This window comes from Marmota flaviventris, chromosome 1, assembly GCF_047511675.1.
Source record: "Marmota flaviventris isolate mMarFla1 chromosome 1, mMarFla1.hap1, whole genome shotgun sequence".
Taxonomy (NCBI): Eukaryota; Metazoa; Chordata; class Mammalia; order Rodentia; family Sciuridae; genus Marmota; species Marmota flaviventris.
In genome coordinates, this window is record NC_092498.1 from 19,317,114 (window position 1) to 19,339,350 (window position 22,237).

General features: G+C 45.3%; 1 protein-coding gene across 2 annotated transcripts; it reads right to left on the reverse strand.

Annotated features, from left to right (window-relative positions):
* Positions 1–1,417: 1,417 nt before the first annotated feature.
* On the reverse strand, positions 1,418–20,483 carry LOC114104146 (stimulated by retinoic acid gene 8 protein homolog). 2 transcript variants are annotated; one of them, XM_071607411.1, is made up of 8 exons: positions 20,292–20,483; positions 16,017–16,092; positions 15,491–15,575; positions 12,410–12,436; positions 10,966–11,251; positions 6,979–7,052; positions 4,521–4,632; positions 1,418–1,492 (listed from the first exon to the last, which is right to left on the reverse strand). In XM_071607411.1, the coding sequence occupies exons 1-8, from the start codon at positions 20,481–20,483 to the stop codon at positions 1,418–1,420; spliced, it is 927 nt and encodes a 308-aa protein (XP_071463512.1). The 2 variants fall into 2 exon arrangements, with proteins under 2 accessions (XP_071463512.1, XP_071463510.1); XM_071607409.1 differs by having other exon boundaries at positions 12,242–12,451.
* Between the last annotated feature and the right edge of the window lie 1,754 nt (positions 20,484–22,237).

The window sequence follows — 22,237 nt, forward strand, 5'->3', positions numbered from 1 at the left end:
GTGAGGATGTGGGGAAAACGCACACTCATACACTGCTGGTGGGACTGCAAATTGGTGCTTTCAATATGGAAAGCAGTATGGAGATTCCTTGAAAAACTGGGAATGGAACCACCATTTGACCCAGCTATCCCACTCCTCAGTTTATACCCAAGGGACTTAAAAACAGTATACTATAGGGACACAGCCACATCAATATTTATAGCAGTTCAACTCACAATAGCTATATTGTGGAGGCAACCTAGATGCCCTTCAGTAGATGAGTAGATAAAAAATGTGATATATATATATATATATATATATATATATATATATATATATATATATATATATAATGGAATATTACTCAGCATTGAAAGAGAATAAAATCATGGCATTTGCAGATAAATGGATATAGTTGGAGAATATAATGCTAAGTGAAGTAAGCCTGTCCCAAAGAACCAAATGTCAAATGTTTTCTCTGATATAAGGATGCTGATTAATAATGGGGATGGGGGGGTGGAGCATGAGAGGAATAGACAGACTTTAGATAGGGCAAAAGTGAGGGATGGGAAGGGAGAGGGTATGGGGATAGGAAAGATGGACATCATTACCCTAAGTACATGTTTGAAGACAACCAGAGACATGGAAAATTGTGCTCTATATGTGTCCTATGAATTGAAATGCATTCTTCTGTCATATATAACAAATGAGAATAAATTTTAAAAATTAAAAAACAAAGCAAAACAAAAATACCTTCATAGAAACATCTAAAATAATGGTTGACCATATGTCGGGGTACCGTCGCCTAATCAATTTGACACAAAATTCACTCTTATCCTAAGTGTATAAGCCCAGGGATGTTTATATATCCTCTGCCTAGGACCTTCACTAGAAAGTGTTCAGAACTCTGGAATTTCACTACAGCACCCATTCAGGTATACATACTTGAAAAAGCAGATGTATCTGGGTCTACCTGATATTGTACAGAACAGGATTGAGGTTGAGGTGGGCACTATTACTGGGTTCCCAGACCATATAGGAAGAGTAGGTGGGCTCCAGAATTCCAGAACCCATCAGAGCAATGCCCTGAATCCAGGGCCTGGTGCTATGCCACCCCCAGGGGCAGATCTTGCCTGTTTTCTTCTTGAAAGGCCCAAGGACTGGGCCTCTCCTGTACCTGGTACCTCCTGAGTAGGGACAGAGTGGATTGTCCTGGAGAAGACCAGCCCCTTATACCAAAAAACCCTGAAAGACCAACACAAGGCCTTGCTTGTCTTGTACTTTATACTAATCAGAAACTAAAACCATCAGAACGCTTCTGGGACAGTGCCCTCCAAAGAGCCCTGGAAGTCCAAGGCAGGTATAACCAGATCTGCTAATATTCAAACTTGGAAACTCCCACTCTCTGTCAGTCCTCTCCCCTTCCAGTCCTTCTGCATTACAAATCTTCATCGTCAAAGGTCTCTAGGCACCTCAACATTATCATCTCATCGTCAGTGGGAAGGTCTGGTTCCTGCAAAACACAGGTGGAAGAGGTTGAAATTTTGATCTAAGAGTTCCAGGCAGATAGGAAGGTCCCAGCATCTTGGGTGTGCCCAACTCTCCCAGTCTCCGCAGCTGTCCCCTTCAGCCCCCAGTCAGGGAAGAAGTGGGGTGGTCCTATTTCCTTTTCACTCAACTCACACACCTCCAGAAAGGAAGCGGAACTGGCTACTCTCCTATCCTGGGGATTTCCAGGATCCCATAAGAGAAATGGGGAAGCCATAAATCTTTATCAAAAGGCTCATCAATAGAAGACAGCACACTACAGCATGGTGTTCCCCTCATGGAATGCCATGAAGCTGTATTTTAGTTTATTTTTACTTAAAATTTTTATTCATCATAATTATTATTACTATTTTGCAGAGCTGGGAATGGGAGCCAGGACCTCACAGTGCTGAGCAAGCACTCTACCCCCCAGCTACTTCCACCAGCCTGCAGCTGGGTTTTTTTTTAAATAATGAGATCACTATTTGTGGGGTACACTATTAGAAGAGGAGTGAAGTTCAAAACAATGTGTATAGTAGGCTACTACTTGTGTTTGAAAGAATATATGAATTCCTGCAGACCGTCTTTGGATGGCTATATAAGACACTGTCATGGAAGGGAAGAGTTTGCAATAGTAAGCAAGAAGTCATTGCAGGAGAAAGCCTATGTTTTACAGAATACTTTTTGTACCATGGACATGGGTTACATATGAGGTGATCAGTTTTTAAGAAGCAGTGCTATATGTGTTTATCAAGTTTCTCATTCCCTTTACAATGACCCGTCCAACCTCTCGGGCCTGCCCATTACTTCTTCCACTAAAAATATGTTCCCAGGTATTTTCTCTTCCTGTGTCTCTCCACCCAGCTGAGAAATGACCCTTGTCATTTATTGTCCCTGCAGATCAGGGTTGCTCTCCAGGGGTCCTGGGCAGTATCCCCTTCAGCTATCTAATGAAAGTAGGATGGTCCCAAGGTGGACACCTAGATGGGGGGATGACCTCTGCTAGTTTCCCATTCCACATGCTCTCCTGGTAGGGGAAGGGAAAAGAGAATCAAGAGGATCAGAGAGGCTGGGATGGCTCAGTATTGCCTAGCACATGCCAGGCCCAGGCTGTAGCTCCAGTATTAGAAATGAGAGAGAAAGAGAGAGAATCAGAGAAGTTGGATCAGGTAATCTCTAGGGGAATAACATGTGCTCCTTGTTCAGAATGAAGACAACTGCCAAGCTTGAGACAAGAGGTAGTCAGAGAGCACCCCAAGGGGCCAAGTGTCCTGGGAGAGAACAAAACAACCAAATGTCACACACAGTGCCCAAATGTTGTTCAAAATGTCCTATTTCCTTAAGGAAATAATGGAGTCTGAGGCACTTTTAAGCTGCATATTTTTAAGCTGACAGCATCAGGTTGTGAGCGATATTTGCTGTTACTGGTTGCTGAAGAGCTCCCCAAAAGTCATGTCCCCCTGGAAATGCATTTGAAACAGGGTCTTGGCAGATGTAATTAGTTAAGGATCTCAAGATGAAGCCATCTTGAATTTCGTGGGGGCTCTAGATCCAAGTGACCTGTGTCCATAAACGATGAGAGGGGCAGAGGGACAGAGAAGAAGGAACTGTGAAAACAGAGGCAGTGCCTGGGGGCATGGAGCCATACAGGGCAAGAATGCTGAGTGGTACCAGAAGCCACTGGGATCCACGCAGTGGCCAAGAAGGACCCTTTCCTGAAGCCTTTGGAGGCAGTATGGCACTGCCAGCACCTTGATCTCAAGCTTCTGGCCTCCAGAACATTGAAATAAGCCTGTTGTTTCAAGCCACAGGTTTAGGGTCACTTGTTAAAGCAGCCCTCGGAACCCAGTTCAGGTGCTAATGAAGCCTGATCCAGCCACCTCCCATAAAGCTGATAGGGGTAGCAGTGAGTTGGAGGTGAAACTGAAGGAGAATGAAATTTCCCTCTTTGCACCAGAGTCTACCAAAGTCCAAGGCCTCCTGCCTAGAACCCCTTGGACAGCTTGCTCAAAACCCAAATCCCAGTGCCCCATTCTCATAACACTGAATGAGAACCTTGAGAATAAGCTCCCAAGGTGAGTCTAGGGAACACTGAAGTTCAAGAGCCTGTGCTTTATGGGGACACTCTGACCTCTGCTCCTTGCTTTTCTGCCACGTGTGGAGAAAGGAAGTCAGGAAAGCAAAGACTGTCCTCTTTATTTGATCTCAAAGCCTTGATGAAGTGGACTAATTTAACTGTGTCGGACAGAAAGCTGGGACAGTTGCTATGAGACAGTTACCCCACCATTGGTGGGAAGTGGAGACAACTACAGGAATGGGCTCTGGACTCCAAGTGGGGATTGAAAGTGGTGTCCGCATGGGGAAATGAATGAATGGGAAAGGGGCCAATTACACCCTAGCCTATGGAAAAGATGGCCTAATTATTTTTAGGCAAACGTGAGCCATTGTTAAGCTTGCCCTTTTAAATAAACAGCAGTATATTTGCCAAATTAGCAGAGAAAAATCGATAGCTACGAATCTCAAAGGGCCTGTCTCCTGGTAGGTCAGACAGCCATTCTCCCTATGACAGCCTCAGGAATGGACACCCTAACCAAGACCCCCATGAATTAGGTCACCATAAGCTGCAGAGGAAGTTTTTTAGGAGCAGAAATTATCCTTTAAAAGCTGCAGGATTTCAGAGGATGAAACGGTTCAGCCTTTTGGAAAGATGTCACATAACATGTACGAAGGCCTGCTAAGAGCTGCCCTGGGATCTGGTCCCTGCTTCCAGGGGTTGGTCACCAGTGCCGCTCTGCCCAGAGGACACCCTGCTGCTCTTTTCTCAGTTTCCCTGATGTCTTCCATTTCACAGGAGGCTTTAGGCTGAAGTTGACCATCCATGGAATAGGACAGAGAGATTGAAAGAATGTCTGCCCATTGCCTTCTTGGGGTAATCAGGGTGAGGGTTGGCCAGGCCCCCTCAAGAGCTCTTTTTGCCATCCTAACAAGGGTGGGTAAGTATCTAGCTGTCCTACCTGTTTTAACTGAGTGTTAATGCAGCAAAGGCCTTTAAAAAAGTCAATGATCTGCATATAGAGCTGAAACTTCCCCTCTGGGTTTTCTGGGTTGCAGATGGCAAACAACGAACTGTCAAGAGAAAGAAAGAAGAAACAGCAAATGTTTAGAATCCTGATTTTTTACCTCTGATTGACTACCCTTCCCCCTGCCAAGCATTTGGATTGTGGTGTGAATGCAACACTTTCATACACCCAGTCGAATTCTTGGACAGCCCACAGCTTTTCTTGACAGGTTTGTATTAATTTTGTCAAGTTTCATGTCTGAAATCCTCCGGAAAAACAAGACTGTGATAGGACTGGATCTTGCGCCCTAATGTAATGTTTTGAGCTGTGGCCTTTAGAATGAGGGAGCAAGGTTTCTTTTACCTCTGAGTCAACCTGCTGGAGCAAAGCCCAGGGTTTGGGTCCTACCTGTGGCTGCTAAGGCACATTTTGAGTTCAGTCCCAGGAAAGACCCCCTCTCAGTGTGTCTAGCCTGGAGCTCAGGCCCTGCAGAAAGGAGGTTGGTCTTCCAGCTCTCCTTTCTTCCAAGGGGAGCAGCCCGGTGCAACTGGAGCCTTGAGGTACAGTGGCTATGCGTCCTGTAAGCCAGACGATATTTGCCCTTCACTCTTCCTCCTGGGATGAGGTCCCACAGCCAGGCTAGGAACCCCACTGGCAGTAATCCCTACCTTTTCTAGAGAAAGCAGGGAAAGCGTTTTTAATGGGTTGGTTTTTGTTCCATTAGAATGTCAAGTACTGCTTGGCAAGTGTGCTTTGGCAGCTTCTCGACCAAGTTGTCTTTGCAGCCTGAGCCCAGTGCGGAAATAGGAATGTCAGCTTCCAGCCAGCTGCAGCAGAATGACACTCGGCACACAGCTGAGGAGAGCTCGTGTCACATGAAGTGGCTTTGGAGAGGGAAGAGTCTCCTCCGTCAATCCCTGTCTCCTGAGATCTGAATGGACCTGCAGGGGCAGGTGGGGTGGTGGAACTATCCCTCAGATCTCGACTGGGGTTCTACTTGAAGCTGTCCTGGACCCTTGCACAGCTCTCGTGCCTGACCAAAGGCCTGCAGGAGGCCAGGTTTCCACTGAGAGGACAATGAAGACACTGATTCGGATCCTTAGATGTAGATGGCACCCTCATTCCCAAGGCAGAAAAACTCAAGGTCCAGGTTTCTTTTGAGCCTCGACACTAGCTCTGTCCCTGCAGGCCATAGGCCCAGACTTGCACGCAGCAGCCAGGGAATTTCAGTGCCAGACTGACTTCCTCTGAGAAAATGCCCTTGCTACAGACTGAGTCCAAGTCCTCCCTGTTTAAAATCTTCCCAGACCCCGTTTTATGTCCTCTTGCTCCTTGGGTGAGCCACACCCTTCTCTGCTTCTTCCATAGCTGTTCTCATCAGCACTGTGAAAGGCAGCTCAGAGAAGCCCTTAAAGTCAGGGCACAGGCCTGCCTCCATGTTGGCCCAGGTCCTCTGTGCCCCAGACCCCCTGCCCACTCTCCTGCCCATGGGCTGCCTGACCCTGGGTGCTATGGACTGAAGGTCTGTGTCTCACGCCCAATTCATATGCTGAAACCTAACCCCCAAGGCAATGGTATTAGGAAGTGGGACCCTTGGCAGGTGATTAGGACCTTTATAGAAGAGGCCTGGGCATTGAGCCCAGGGGAGCTTTACCACTGATAACACTGAGTTACATACCCCCATCCCAGCCCTTTTTATTTTTTATTTTACTAATTTGCTTAAGGCCTCCCTGATTTTCTGAGGCTGGCCTTAATCTTGCAATCCTCAGTGCCTCAGCCTCCAAAGTCACTGAGATTACCAGCATGCACCACCTTGCCCAGCAAGATACGGTGACATTGAGAAGATGCTTCCTATGAGAAATGGCCTTCACTAGACTGAATCTGCTAGCATCTTGACTTTGGAATTCCGGCTCCCTAGAACTGTGAGCAATAAATGCTGTTGTTTATAAACCAGCTGGGTTTTGGTATTTTGTATAATAATGATCTTGTAAGCAAGGCTAGATCAGCCTGAAGCAGGACTAAGACATACTGGGAAACCCACCAAAGGAAACAGGTGCATTTACATAACCTGGGGCTGATAACCTGGTGTGTTCTAGCCCTAGGCCAGGACAGAAGATTCTCTCCTCTGAGGATGCCCCAGACAATGTCATCCCCAAAGCGACAGTACAATCCTAGGATCAGTCCATTTCAGTCACAGGGAAAAAGTGGGTCCCTGAGAACTTGCACCCATCTGGGAGCTGCAGGGGAAAGGCAGGAAATGCCCAGCAGGGGTGCACATGCGTAGACATACACACATGCGTGCACACTCATTCATGTAACACACACACACCCACATGCTCCACAATCTCATACTCACTCACACAGTTGCACACCGACTCACACTTGCTCATGCTGTCTCACACCATCTTCTCACCTAGGGCTGGAGGTACTGGGAGCTTCACTTTTGTCCAGGAAGCTTGCCACATCAAAGGCGTCTTCAAAAAGGAGCTGAAAGAAAGCACAGAACCCCTTAAGTCAGAAATAACTTCACAGCTTGACACTGGCGAGGCTGCTGGGCAGAGAGTAGAAAGGCTTTCTTTGTACACTCATCCGCAAAATGCACAAGTGTCAAAGCTGGGGTCCAAACTCCGGGTCTCTGCTTCATAATCTTCCCCAGAGCTGAACATTAAGCTCTTCACTGCCGGGGACAAACTGCCAGCCCTGGAGATGGCTGAGAGAGAGGAAGTACTGGGACTGTCTCATCTTTCTAAAGAAAAGAGTGGCTCAGGCATGGGAGGTGACAGCAGAGCCGATCCTGTTTACAGGCTGGAAAGTCTCATCTGAACCTCTCTGTCTCTCCCCACCTCCCTTCTCCAGTATGTGCGGTGCAGCAGGGAGGTCCTTGCTAGATGTCGGCACACTGATACTAGATTGCTGGCCTCCAGAACTATAAGCCAACAAATTTCTGGTCATTATACATTACCCAGTCTCAGGGATTCTGCTACAGCAGCGCAAAATAGACTGAGCTACCAATGTGACCTACTCAGGGTTGTTGCAAGAATTCAGGTCATATACCGGACACAAAATAATGGCTCAGTATGTTGGCTGTATTGAATATCATCTGCTTTATAAACAAAACAGTGTTGTTGAAATTCTAGAAAATAGAAACAGATAAGGAATATAAGAATCATTAAGAATCCATCAGAGATACCTGCTGTTGCTATATCAATCCACTTCTCTTCAGTTATTTCCCCAGGCATATTATATAACGATAATGACAAGGACTGCTAGTAGCAATATAAGGATAATGACAATATGCTTCCAAATTTAGAATTTGGTTATTTAGACAATTTTTGGTCCTTTAATCTGTAAATATTCTGTAAAAACATGATTTAAACTTAAGATTGATGGATGTAGCAAATAGAAATGCAAGACGCCTAGTTAAATTTGAATTTCAGATAAAGAAGAATTTTTTTGTCATAAGAATTTCCCCCCAAATTACACAGGATATTTTTTGAAAAAAGTATTTTAAAAGTTTAGCTGGACATGCTTTATTTTCTTTGGCACCTTATTTACTCTGGTGATCACCCTGAGGGGAGGAGGGGGTGTCCTCTGGCCCCTGGTACCTACAGGTCCTGCCAGGGTCCCTCCTCACTCCTGCCCAGGACACTGCTCTTGCCCAGCTCTTCATGTCTTCACTCAGTTCACTTCCCTGTAACTGAATCCCTTGGAATTCTGGCTATGTGGGTGGTCCCTTCCAGTTTTCTGAATGTTTTCTGGTGTCCTACTTAGATTTCTTTTGTTACTTCAAAGAAGCTCTGGAAGAGGCCATAGAAAGGCCTGTGCTCTCTCCTCACAACAGGCCTGAGTCAGGGACCCAAGACCTAAATTCCCCTCCATAACCAGAGTTGCAGGCCACACGTTGTCTCCATGTATGCAAAGCCCCCTCATGATCCAACCTGGAAAGGACTCAGACCAGGCTCCTTTTGGAGTTCCCACCACACTTAGGGACCACACATCCCAGACCTGAAGCAGAATGGACTGGGGCCTCCTGGATGCAGAGAACCCTGAGAATAGGGGCTGGCAGAAACCCAATTGTTAAACCTTTCCAGAAGGACCAGGAGCTACAGTAAAGCTGAACTAGTAGAGCACAGAGCTGATGTAGAAACCACAGGAGGAGCAGCTGTGGTTGGCCCTGTCTTGAGCATGAGTGTGCTCTGTTCCACTCACCTTCTCACCTGCCTGGCTTGACCAAACCCTGGGCAGGAAGCTCCTATTCTTGGGCATGGCTGGGGGAATCTGCTGCCTGTTTCCCTCAGCACCAGAAAAGCACCAGCCTTCTCTGAGAAAGGCCAGGCAAATCATTCCCATGATTTGGACATTAGAGTCTGATTTCTCTTTGGAGCTGTTCTTCCTTGAGGAAATGTTCATGTTGGCAAATGCACAGGTGCTTGTATACACCACACACACACACACACACACACACACATGTTCAGTTACTCAGGATTTTGATATATACTGTGTGTGTGTGTGTGTGTGTGTGTATGCAAGACTCAATGGCTAGGCACCTTAGGGTTACAAAGACATTTACCCTGGCTCCCCTCTCCTGTGTGCCTTGGGTATGAAATCCTGGGCTGCTGGTTTCCTTGGTTCTCCTTAAAGCATTATAGAGGACCCGCATCCTCTCATGGTGGACCCTACATTAGGGGAAAAACAGATGGGAAACTGGAGTATTCATGATTGGGGGTGGTCTAAGGCAGTAGCCACGGACACTTGCACATGTGCTCTGGGAGGTCTTGCCAATAATGCCTGGTGCATCAATCACCTGGAGTGCTCTTTAAAATGTGGATCCCAGAACCCTACCCTCAGGAATTCTGATTCAGTGGATCTGGGGTGGAAGCCAGGAACCTGCCTGCTTACTGTGCTCCATGGGTGATTCAGGGAGATAATGAAAGGCTGACTATCCACACATAGGACAGACAGAGAGATTTGAGAAAATGAGAGGGATACAATCCCTGAAGCAGGAGCTGGGTGTTTGGACAAATCACACTTCTAACTAGGACTGCCAAATAGAGGATAGGACTAGGTGACAGCTCTGTTGTTCTCTAGACTTGGACATGACTGTGGAAGTTTCCAGAAGGATTGGGGTATTCCAGGGCTGTAACTGTGGGGTCAGAAGCACATGGAAGTTCTCTGGTTCTAAGACTCCACAGAGGGACAGACAGGAGACTAGTATGGCTGTCTCCTCAAAGGGACCACCCACCGAGGGGCATTTGGATAGTCCAGGCAAGGGGGAAGGGGGTCATAGCCATGGATATTAAATGTCCTACTAAGCACTGGACAGGTGCAGGGAGCAAGGAACTGCCTGTCCCTGGGCTAACAGAGTGAGGGCAGCCTGGGCCCATGTGGGAGCAGCAGGCTTTTGAAGAGCTCCTAACTCTGGAGGAGCTGCTGTTGGCCTGCTTCTATCTCAGCACAGGATGATGGCTAACACCACCTGGTGCTCGATCTGTGGACTCTGGCATCCTAACTACTGGAAAGCTGAGAAAGGCATTTAGAGTGGAAGCTGTGGTTGCCCCCTCTTCACCCAGTGGTTGCAATGTTTTCTGGGAACTGGTCACCTCTCTGGGTCTGTGCCTGATGGGTGCTTGTGTCATCCTTTCCCATCGGCTTAGTAAGCTGGACAATTTGGGCCAATGAGAGGGGAGGAGAGGTATGGTAGAAGCTTCTGGAAAAAGTTCCTCCTTAACTAAGAGCCTTCACAGGGACTCTTTCTCTACCTGGTGTACAGGAGGAAGAATGACCACTGAGGGTGAGAGAAGTGGGGAGGGGAGGGAAGGATGAGAAACCCGAGAGAAAAGAGGAACCTGAGTCCAAGGGGACACCACTGAGCAGGTCAATTAACAGTGACCTCCCTGACATGTGTTGTGCATTTCTTCATGTTTTTGTGGTTGGTGGTGGTTGGTTGGTTGGTTTTTTGCACTGGGGATTAAACTCAGGGGCACTTTACCACTGAGCCCTTTTTATTTTATTTTATTTTTGAGACAGGAGCTCCCTAAGTTGCTCAGCGCCTTACTAAATTTCTGAGGCTGGCTTTGAACTTGGGATCCTCCTGCCTCAGCCTCCAAGCCACTGGGATTACAGGCCACCTGCCGGCTTTTCATAGTTTAATCATCAAGTCATTGGCAGCCAAAAGATTCCCACAGGATTTAACCTTCCCCTCTGCAATCCTATAGAAAGGCCAGGACACTAACAAGAAATACTGTTTGGTGATCGTGGAGATTATGCTGAGAAAATCAGAAGCCTGTGGTGCCACCTGCAATAGAAATGGCATCTCAAGCTTGCAAAATGACCAAGCAAACCCTGGGTGGAGGGTGACAGTGGTTCCTCTGCGTCCTCCGCTATCCCACAGGTTGCTCACCTCCTCCGGGGTGGACACGAGCGAGCAGCTGGCCCCCTGGCTGTCTACTCCGCTGTCCTTCACACTGCCCTCGGCACCCACGGGCTCCTGGCAGGCCACCGCGAGGCCCGGGAGGCCGCCGTGCTTCTGCGCCCAGGTCTGCAGGAGGATGGCCTTCCTCTCCTCGGAGAGCGTCTGCCACAGGTGGGAGATGGCCGCAGAGACGATGGGGAGCGTCACCTCCTGCGAGGAGACGATGCCGTTCCCTGTCAGGAGGTCCATCGTCTGCTTGTAAAAGTTGAGATACCTGGAAGAGGAGAGGCGCTGCCTCTCAGGAGTCTGTCCCTGCAGAGGCCAAGGCACCGTGCCCGGGCCACGCTGGGGGTGCAGAGCGCTTGGCCTCAAGCCTCTGCCCGCACCCCTGCAGGGCAGAAGCCGCTGTCGGGGAGCAGAAGGCACCTTGGGGACCAAGGACAGAGATTTGTGCTGGGGGGGGCTCCCTATGTCCTCCCAGGGCCCCGCCCCTAAAGCTCTGCTCAATGTTAGGTGAGAGATGTGGCTGCTCAGCTCCCACCCCCCACCCCACCCGAAATTCTAATTAGGAGGCCATCAATGTGCAGGCTTGATAGACTGCTGCTTTAATCTGGGGTCTGTAAGTCAGGCTCAGCTGTGGACTGGGTCTCCTCCTCTTGTGCCTCTGGAGGCCAATAAGGCTACTGAGGGGTCTTGGGTCTGTGGAGGAGGCTGTGTCAAAGGAAGTCTGATCCATCCAGCCTCCACCTTTATCTTTGTTAAGACCAGATATGAGGTTGAAAGGGGACATGTAGGGTGTGTGTGGGGTACGGGGAGGGGGAACTCATCCCTCATAATCACCATCAACAAGCTCCCCTTGCACCCCAAATAAACACCCAGTCTAAATAAAAAACATTGTATTTGCTCTTCAGTTATGGCTTCCAGACTATGTGTCTAGCCCCTCAGACCAAGCCCAACCCCAGCCCCTCCTACATGGTTATTGTCCTCTTGACACATTTTTGTATATTTTCACATCATTTACAATGTGAATTTTACTTCATTTTTAATATTTGTTTCTCCTGATTATTTACCATCAGAAATAATACACATTCACTGTTGAAAAATTTGGAAAACACAAAAAAGTACTGAGAAGAAAGCCCCTCCCATAATTCAGGCTGGTCTGAGCATGCATTGAGGCTACAGCATACTCCACTTGGAGTTTCTGTCCCCTTTCCCACAGGAGCTCTGTGTGTGTCCAAACATCACCCCACCCAGCTGTTCACACCGTTCAAATTCCAGGAGGTCTGGCGACATAGCGGCAGAGGAATGTAAGAGATCAATTTTTTTCTCCTCTTCCTCTTCTTCCTCTTCTTCCTCCTCTTCTTGGTCTTCCTCTTCCTCTTCCTCATTTTCTTCTTCCTCAGCATCCTTTCTGACTGATTCAACTGGGCACCAGGTGGAGGAGCCATTCTGAGGAAAACTAGTTGAGACCAGACTGGGGAAGAAAACAGACACAAGTTAGTAATACTGTAGACCTGTAGACAAATATTCCCAGCGGACATGAAACTCAAAATCTTAGCAATATTTAGTATATAAATAGCAATATTTTGTATATAAAAACTCTCTTTTTATATGTGTGTCTACACACACACACAAACACACACATATGTTCAAAACCATATTAGTGATACTAGCTAGTCTAATAAGGCAGGAAAAAAGTAAAAGGTCTACATATTGGAAAGTAAGAAATAAAAATATCTTTATTTTCAGACACAATGTGACAATGTGGAAAATCCCAAGAATCCACAAACATATGACTGGAATTCAGAAGGGAACTTAGCAAGGTTGCAGAAGGCCAGATCAATAATCAAAAATCAATACTATTTCTAGTAGAATAAAGGTTACCAGAGCCTGGAAAGGGTGTGGGGAAGTGGGAGACAGAGAAAGGATGGTTAACGGGTATAGGGCTCCAGGAGAGGAGGAAGATTTTCTAATGTTCTATAGAGATAACTATGGCCAACAAGAATTAATTGTTTCAGAATAGCTAATAAAGAAGATTTGGAATATTCCCAGCTCAAAGAAATGATAAATGTCTAAAGTGATAGAAATGTCAATTACCTTGGTCTGATAATTAAACATTATATACATGTATTGAAATATCCCACTAAGGCATAAATATGTACAACTACTATGTGCCAATTAATATATATGTTAAAAAAAAAATATATATATATATATATATATATATATATACACACACACACATATATTTCTGTATACTAGGAATGAACAATTTAATATTAACATTTTTAAAATTATTATTTATAATAATACCAAAATCATGAAATATTTAAGTTTAAATCAAAAGTTCAAAGTGTGAGAAAAGAATAAAATGAACTCATCAACATTATAGAATTTTGCTCTTCAAAAATACATTTTTAATAGTATGAAACAACATGACACAATTTGGAAAATCAGAACTTAAAACCAGCTTCTCTTCATACTGATAGGAATACTCCCCAATCAACCAAGTCCTGTTAAAAAGCAAACTTGCCAGAAAAAACAAACAACAACAGCAAACACAACATTTTAATCTCAGAATAGAGAAAGACTTCTAAGTATTCCCTACAACCCAGGTGTCATAACAGATTGATAGATCAGACTTCATTTTCTTTGCATGGCAAACACAAAAAGCAAAAAACAATAGGAAAAATAATAGAACAAATGTCCAAAAGAAAAAATTTGGCAAGTCTCACCATAGAGAGCTAATTCCTCTGTATATATAAAGAACTTCTATAATTAAATAAGAAAAAGATCGCTGGTGCAGCAGGAAAACAGACAAAACAATAGGTACAAACAATTCCCAGGAATGGAAATAAAAATTATCTTGAACAAAGGCACTCAAGTTAATTCATAATCAATTAGCTAATTAATTACTAAAATATAATAATTACAAAATAAAATTAGTCTTTTCTATGCTGGCACCACAGTTTTAATTATTATAGCAAAAAATTCCTCCCTAATTATTATAATTTAGCTATTCTTTTATGAGCAGGTGATAAAAGGACTTATAAGATTTTTAGTATATGATAATGTTCATATTTTAGTAAAGAAAAGACAACGTATAATAAATGGGGTTGGGATCACTGTTAGTCATTTGGGATAAGCCAATGTAGAATTCTGACTGACTGAAACCATCTCGGACTGGGCCCCACCTCACCATCAGCCCAGTGTGATTTTTAAAACAAGGCTCCTAACTGCCACCTTCATGCACACATACACACATCACACCTGCCTCCCCTCTGGGAACATAATGGTGATCAAGTTGTCTATGAAATAAGATTAAACGTAGGTGGTTATTTTCCTCTTGACACATTTTTGTATATTTTCACATCATTTACAATGTGAATTTTATTTCATTTTTAATAATTGTTTCCCCTGATTATTTGACATCAGAAATAATACACATTCACTGTTTAAAAATTTGGAAAACACCAAAAAGTACTGAGAAGACAGTAAAAGTCATGCGTGATCACACCATCAAACACTAGAAGCCACATCGCTTCATCCAGGCGGACTTTTGACTCCGAATAGCAAGTAGTTCGCAGCCCCCTTCTGGGAGGGGGCAAAGATGGCTTGAGCTCTGTTTTGTCAGAGGCCAACTTGGATGTACACCATGCCATTAGAGCTGGACATGCCCAGAGCCACCAGACACGACAGGGGCCCAGACATTGCCCCTAAAGTCCAGGCTGTGGTCAAAGTAGCTTTGCAAGCTGCAGGTGAACGCAAGGGTTAGGTCATCCTTTGAGTGCTGAGAATATATCCACACAGCATGCATGAAAAGCCCAGAAATTGCAGGAGTTAAGTACAAAACCTGACATCAAAAAATTACAAGAAAGACATTTCTCAGATCAGTCTTTCACAATTTAAATGTGACATTATTAATAACATTCCCCATTCAGCATCTGTGACACCTATGTGTACAATGGTTATTTTCCTCTTTCAAGTTTAATGTGCCTTTTCCTAGGTTCCTATGAGACTTTTAAAGTAGGCCAAGATTTGCATTTTCCTTATTTTCATATTACTTTCCAATAAAGCTATTAACTGAGGACTTTAAGAAATATATATAAGATACGAGATGCAGTAATACACTATATAAGATGAACACAATGATGTCATCATTCTAAAAATAATGTGCAAAATTTGAAAAATAGATGGATGGATATTCCTCAAAATCAACATTTTCTTTGAAAGGCGAGATGATTCATATTTTCAGGCCTTTCTGTATTTTCTACATTTTCTCTAATAATCACTTTCTATAGTAATCATTTTCTGTAATAATCATTTTTATAATTGTAAAAATAAATTGAAGCATGCACTTAAGATAAAGGAGAACCCAGGACAGACAGCTGTGAGTGAGCAGCAGCCCTGACCATCTTGCACGTAGAGGGAGGGTGGACTACTGGGAGGCAGCCTCCAAGGCCAAAGGGGCAAGACAGCAGGTTCTCATTCTCCTGTGGTTGCTGGATCTTACCTGTCATTTCCAGAGTACATTCTGGCATATTCTTCCTTGACTTCCTCTAAGCTGCTTGCATTCCCATCCTCCAGATTGAAGGATTCTATTAGGAAGTTGAGGCAAGAGTCACAAAGGAGAAAGTCAGACCTGTATTAAGTCTCTCCTGCCTTTCTGCTCCATGGTGGAGCTCTGAACCCTCCCAGGCTCAGTACTAGGGAGTCCAGAGGCCATTTTCCACCTCCCTTTCTGGGTGCAAGAGGGCAGCTCAGTACAAGTACTGACCACTTCTCTGGTTTCTCAAGGTGAGGTCAGGTGCTCTCAGCAGCACCCCATTAGGGGATTCATCAAACCCCCACAGGCTGGTGATCCCTGCCTGTCTGGCTGCACTGCAAGCTCCCTGGGGACTCGGACATCAACTTCATAACCAAGCACAGTGGCTGGCATACAGTGACCCTCATTAAATATCTATTGACTCAGTGTGACCTTATTTCTCTGTTATCAATTGAAAAATGGAGCCAGTCTTCTCCAGGGAGGGATCTGTTACCTTTCATTTTCAGCAAGTTGTCCAGGGTTTGTTCCAGTTCCTGAATGTGATTCTTCGCCTTATTCAGAACCTGCCACTGAGGACAGAGACAGTGCTGGAAATATAGCCTTTCACTGCAGAGACTGCTTTTGTGGACCCAGGAACCCCCTCCCTAGCCTAAGGCCACATTCATTGTCTCAGATGCAAAGTTACATCTTTGGCCTTGATGGTGAAAAGATTGGAAAATTTATTCTAGTGCACAGAAGGCACAAATCTCCTTTGTATCCTAGAAATGAGTTCTCACTGAAATAGCAAAGTATTTGGAAATGAGCTGCATTCAGCAAACTGAGGAAAGCAAGTGACTATACAGGCTACCAGAAGGTGGGATAAGGTGCCAGAGGAGGCACCACCAAATGAATGTTAACCCCAGCCTTGTCCAAATGCACAGGCAAGACTTCTGCTTAGTTTTGACCATGTGCAACTGGCTGGTTAATATTACATTACTAATCTCACAATATGTGTTCACTAAATGCATACACTCCAGATGATCTAAAAACTTGCTCTATGAACTTGAACTTTGCATTTCCCCTTCCTTCTCTCCCTCCATGCTTTCTTTCTTTTGTCCCTCTCTCTATCCAACCTCTCCTCCCTCCTCATCTCCTTCCTTCCTTCCTTCCTTCCTTCCTTCCTCCTTTCCTGTGTGTCAAAATAGAAACTGCAAGACCATTCAAAAGCAAGAAACCCTAAGTGTCGTTTGTGAGGCTGAGCACCCACATCTGCCATGGGTCATGGCCTCCCTCAGGTATGCATAAGCCAAAAGCTGTGTGCTGGGCCCCAGGAATACAGGGTCAACAAGATGGTCCCATCATCAAGGTGCTGATATTCTAACAGGGAAGACAAGCATGGCAACAGCTCTCCTTAACACAAGATGAAATTAAGTAAGGGCTAACCAGGGGTAGAAGCAAAGGGCTGTGGAAATATATAGGAAGGAGAGAATATTCTGACTGCAGGGGGAAAACTTCCATGGAACGAGGCAGCAGAGTGAGCCAGACAGAGCTCTGGAGAGTACACAGTCTCAAAGGAACAAATAACTGTGTGAGTAAAGACAGACGCAGGCCAGGCCAGCCTTGATCAGGGCACTGCCACAGTGAGATGTGGCCAGAGTTGGGGTGGGCAGTGGGAGAGGAAGTTACAGAAGCTAGGGGGTGGCAGCCTGGGTTTTGTTATTCTAGATTCTTGGGGATTCTGATGGTGCATAAAAAGAGACTTAAGGGGAGCTGGAAGCGCGATGCTTTGCTGACCCAAAGACCAGGTGACCGGAACAACACCTATGTGAGAGTACAGTTAATTGCAAAACCTCTGAACACTTCTTGAGCAAGGCCCACCCCTTCTTCCTATCCACTGTTGACCTAGTCTGTCATGGCTATGGTGTCAAAGCAGCAAGGACTCAGAACGAGGGGCCAGAATCTTGGGTTTGTTCTTAGGGTGAGAAGGTGATTCCCCAGCTTCTATGGTTTAAATGTTTATGTTCCCCCGAACACATATGTTGGAAACCTGCCCCCCCATGTGAGGGTAATAGGAGATGGGGTCTTCAAGAAGGTGCTTTCTTTCTTTTCCTTTCTTTCTTTCTTTTCCCTATTTTTATTGGTGTGTTTAAGTATACATAATGTATTATACATTATAATACATAATTATATTATGTATTATAATGTATAATACATTATACATAATGGTACGATTAACTGTTAATGTATTTGTTCATGCGCATAATACATTAATATAATTTGGCCAATATCACTCCCTGGTATTTCGCCTTTCCCTACAGTCCTTCCTTGGGGAGGTGCTTTACAGTAGAGGCCCTATTTGGATTAGTGCCCTAATAAAAGAGGCCTGAGGGAGTTTACTTGCTGTTTTTGCCATGTGAGGTGCCATGAACAAGGTGCCACCTGTGAGCCAGAGAGCTGGCCCTCTTCAGACACTGAATCTGTTGGTGTCTGGATTGTGGAAATTCCAATCTCCAGAACTGTGAGCAGAAAATTTCTGATAATAAATTATTCGGTCTAAGGTATTTTTCTATAGCAGCCTGAATGGACTCCAACTCTATTCCTCTGGTCCAGGATGAGTTGCCCACGCTGGCTCAGCAGGACAACTCAGGCCTGCTTGCACCCTTACTGCATCAAACCAATCCAGGGAAACCAGGTGCCATTCATAGAAATTCTGTTTCTAGAATGTTTTGGGAGTGCTAATTTTTGTAGGACCTTTGTTTTGGGTAGATTTATGTCCTCCCACCCCAAGAAAGATGTTGAAGTCCTAACTCCTGAAACTTATGCATGTGACCTTATTTGGAAACAAAGACTTTATAGAGTAACCAAGTTAAAATGAAGTCCTTAGAATGGGCCCCAATTCAGTATGACCCATGTCCTTACAAAAAGGAAAAATGTGGACAAAGAGATAGACACCCAGAGAGGAAAGATGGTGTGAAGTCACTGGGGGAACATGGCCATGTGGCCAGAATGATGCACCTGCAAGCCAAGCACTGCTGGCAAATGCCAGAGGCTAGCAGAGGTAAAAAGGTTTTCCCCTAGAGCCTTCAGAGGGAGCTTGGACATGTGAAATCTTGACCTTGGACTTCCAGCATTGAGAGCCATAGTCAATAAATTTCTGTTGTTTTAAGCTGCCCAGTTTCTGATATTTTGTTATGGCAGCCCTAAAGGACTCATGAGACCTTGTTACACCATTAGACTTATAGAACAACAACTCCCTTATTCATGCACAATCCTGGGCCTTCCCTCAAGTACGATAGAGAAAGAAGAATACAGAGAACAGCTGAGTTCCAGATATTTTCCTGGCTGCATCATTTAAAGCCAGTAATTTAATCTTCTGAAGTCTCAGTTTCCTGACCCGTACAATGAGAATGATAGGAATAGAGCTGTGGGGGATAAATAAGGTAATATATTGGGGAATAATGATTCTAACATTTTAAGGCTCTAAGAACCATGCTGTGTTGGAATATCCCATTAAACCCTATTCTAGGCCTATTAGGCAGCCATTCCTATCCTCTCTATTTAATGGACATGTTGACTGAAGGCCAGAAGTCACTTGCCTGCCATCACTGAGACCAGTTAATAGCCATGCTCTCACATGCTAAGTCACGTGGCACAAATTTTAGGGATATGGATGTGGTTTTCCTCTGGATTTACTTGACTTCTTACTGTGAGGTTCTGAAGGTCTATTTTTTTCTTTGTTCCTGCTGCCAACCTATATGCACGTACCCATGGGCCTATGTCAGGAACTTAGGTTTTCATGCACCTCTGGAAGCAAGGAGCAAGCGTCTCTTCATCCAATGGACATGAAGCATAGCTATGCTGGTCAGGTTCTTGACAGAAAGGCCCAGATGTACCATCCTCCTACTGGATCCTGAGCCCAACTTAGCAGAGAGGGGAAGGACAGTCCTCCCTCCATCCCTCACCAGGCCTCTATACCATTCTACAGACACAGGACAACAGGATAATCCAGAGAGGTAGAGGATGGGGAGAGGGCCAGACCTGGAGTAGGAACAAGGACTCTTTCTGACCAGCTAGTAAGTCCTTGCTCAACTCCTTTACAAAAAGGATTTCTCCTTTACTAAAAGGGGGTGGGGAACTGCACCTCGTGGGGGACTCCTCCACTCTGACCTTCTATAATGCTTCCACCATTATGACTACTCCATTCCTTCCATCACCCCAATATACTTGGACCTCCATGCTCTGCTAGAGAATTGATTTATTGATTGCTAGTTAGCAATTAAAAAGCTGTTTGAGGACAAAAGCACAATTAAGAACAGGAAAAGATAAATACTTACCTGGAGAGCCCTGTTGCCTGGGGGAAAGACCTGGATTATGTATATAAACTGGGGGTGTGCACGCATGTGTGGCATGTGACCACGTGTATGTGTGAGCTAATGGTATGATGCATACATGCGTGTATGTCTATGGTGTGTGCACGTGTGTGTGGTGTCGTGTGTGCACACAGGTGTGTGTGTTTGGGTAGATGTACAGGGTGCCTGAGCATGTGCTAAAGGCCACTGCCTGTTGAGTGGACAGGCACAGAAGCGGCTGGCAAACTAGGCCCCTCCTCAGGCCCATAATTGCTTTACTTATGCCAGTCTGGTCTGCTGCAGGTAGAAAAGGCCCATCTCTCACAGCAGGTATAGCCCCCCGAGGCATCCACCGATGATCACCGACCACACGGAGGCCCAGCCCTCAGCCTTGTGCAGCAAGGGTGGCAGGGCCAGGCCCCACACTGAGGTCCCCGTACCTTCGAGGCTGTGAGCTCAGACTGGGAGTAAACAGTCTTCCTTAGGTTGGTGAAGAGCCCTGCCAGGGTGGCCCTATGGCGGGCCTGGGACAGGCGTCTGCGGGCTACCCGCGGTTCGAGCTCCTGCAGCTGTGCCAGTGGCCTGGGTGTTGCTGTGCCACTGGGCTGGCTGCCTTCTCCAGAGGTCGCCATTATAAGCTGTAACATAATATTATGCTTCTTTTTACCCGCAATAATAATGATACAACATCAAGGACAAAGGGAAGGCAGATTGTCAGAAAGAGGTATCTCTCAAGTAAAAGTCCCCAAGTATTATAATATAATTGATAACAGACAAAAAATAAGTTAAGGTGACACAAAATATGTTACTGATGCTTGGCTCCCCAAAATCACAAGCCACCTAGGTTGGATTTCCAGGTGAGAGGTGATGGAGCTTACCCCATGAAGGTTCTAGCACACTGCAGGTACTCACTAGCCATTTGTTCATCTCCATTGTCAAGGACAACAGTGAGACCTTGAGATACTGTGTCTCACAGTCTGTTCAAAGCTGAATGGGTGCATGTCCTACCCTGTGAGATCTTTGCAAACTTAAGAATGGCCCCTTTGATCTGGGTAGAGTTGCACTGGTGTACACACACACACACACACATCCAATAAGGATCCACTCTAGATTCATGAGCCTTTCCTTAGATATACTATACCTCAAAAAGAAGGAAAAGAAGAGAACACACAGATCTCCCAGAAAAGCAAAAAGTTACCTGTTACTTTATGGGGAGGTGGAAGTGGAAGCCTTGTCTTGCTTCTGGTGGGGTCGGAAGATGATCATTACGTTGGCTTGTGTGAGCTTGCAAACCAGGAGCCCTTCCCTAAATGAGGTGATTGTGGGACTGATCCAGAATCAGTCTGGATTAGATAGATTGTTCTAACGTCTGAATCATGTCTGTTTTAATGACAGGCAGAGATGAGGGCGTCTTGCCTGAGCCTGGCCCCTTCTATCAGAGAAGGGCACACCCCACATACACTCAGAGGAGAGTTGCTTCCCACACCCCATGGTTCTTTGAGCAGAGAGCCTGCATCTTTACATCTGTACCCCCAGTGCCTGGTACCCACCCAGCTCCCAACAGGTGCTCAGAGTTCAGTTCTGAGTGAATTAGAATGGGAGGTTTCTGCTGGGTCCACTCTCCCCTGAGCTCATTCCTGCAATATAGGGACATCGAATGACTTTGGACAGGCTTTTGCCAATTTTTGAGTATGTCAGTCACTTGGGAAGACTGTTGAAAATATTAGAATGCTGTGATTTGAATGTCCTCTCTAAGACTCAGGTTGAAGTTTGTCATTATGACAGTATTAAGAGGTGGGACCTTTTAGAAGTGGATGGGCCATGAGGGATCTCCCCTCATGAATGGATTAATTTTATCTCTGGAGTGGGTTATCATAGGAATGGGCTCCTGATGAAAAGATGAGTTCTGTCCCCTACTATCCTCTCTTCCTCACTTTCATGCTCCTGTACTCTCGTGCTTCCTCACCACAAGACAATCTTTTGCCATAAGACACATTTTGCCATGTCATGCTTCAGGAAGAAGTCCTTTACTACATATGTCTTCCTGATTTTGAATTTCCCAGCCTCCAGAACCCTGAGAAGAATAAACTTCTATTGTTTGTAATTCACTCACTCTGGTGTTTTGTTACAGCAACAGAACATGGACTAAGAAAACACACAAAATGGGAAGCCTGTGGGAAAACTTACTCTAGGTAAATGAAAGTATAAAATTAACCAGAGTCCTCCTGGGACCTCAAATTCTCTAACAGTCATCAAATATTAATATCAAAGCCCTCTGGGATATGGGGAATCTGGAGCTCTCTCCATGTCAATGCCAATGCCAATGATTTGAGTTTCCTTTAAGACTTCTGCTAAAACACACTCTGATATCTAGATGGCTATGGGT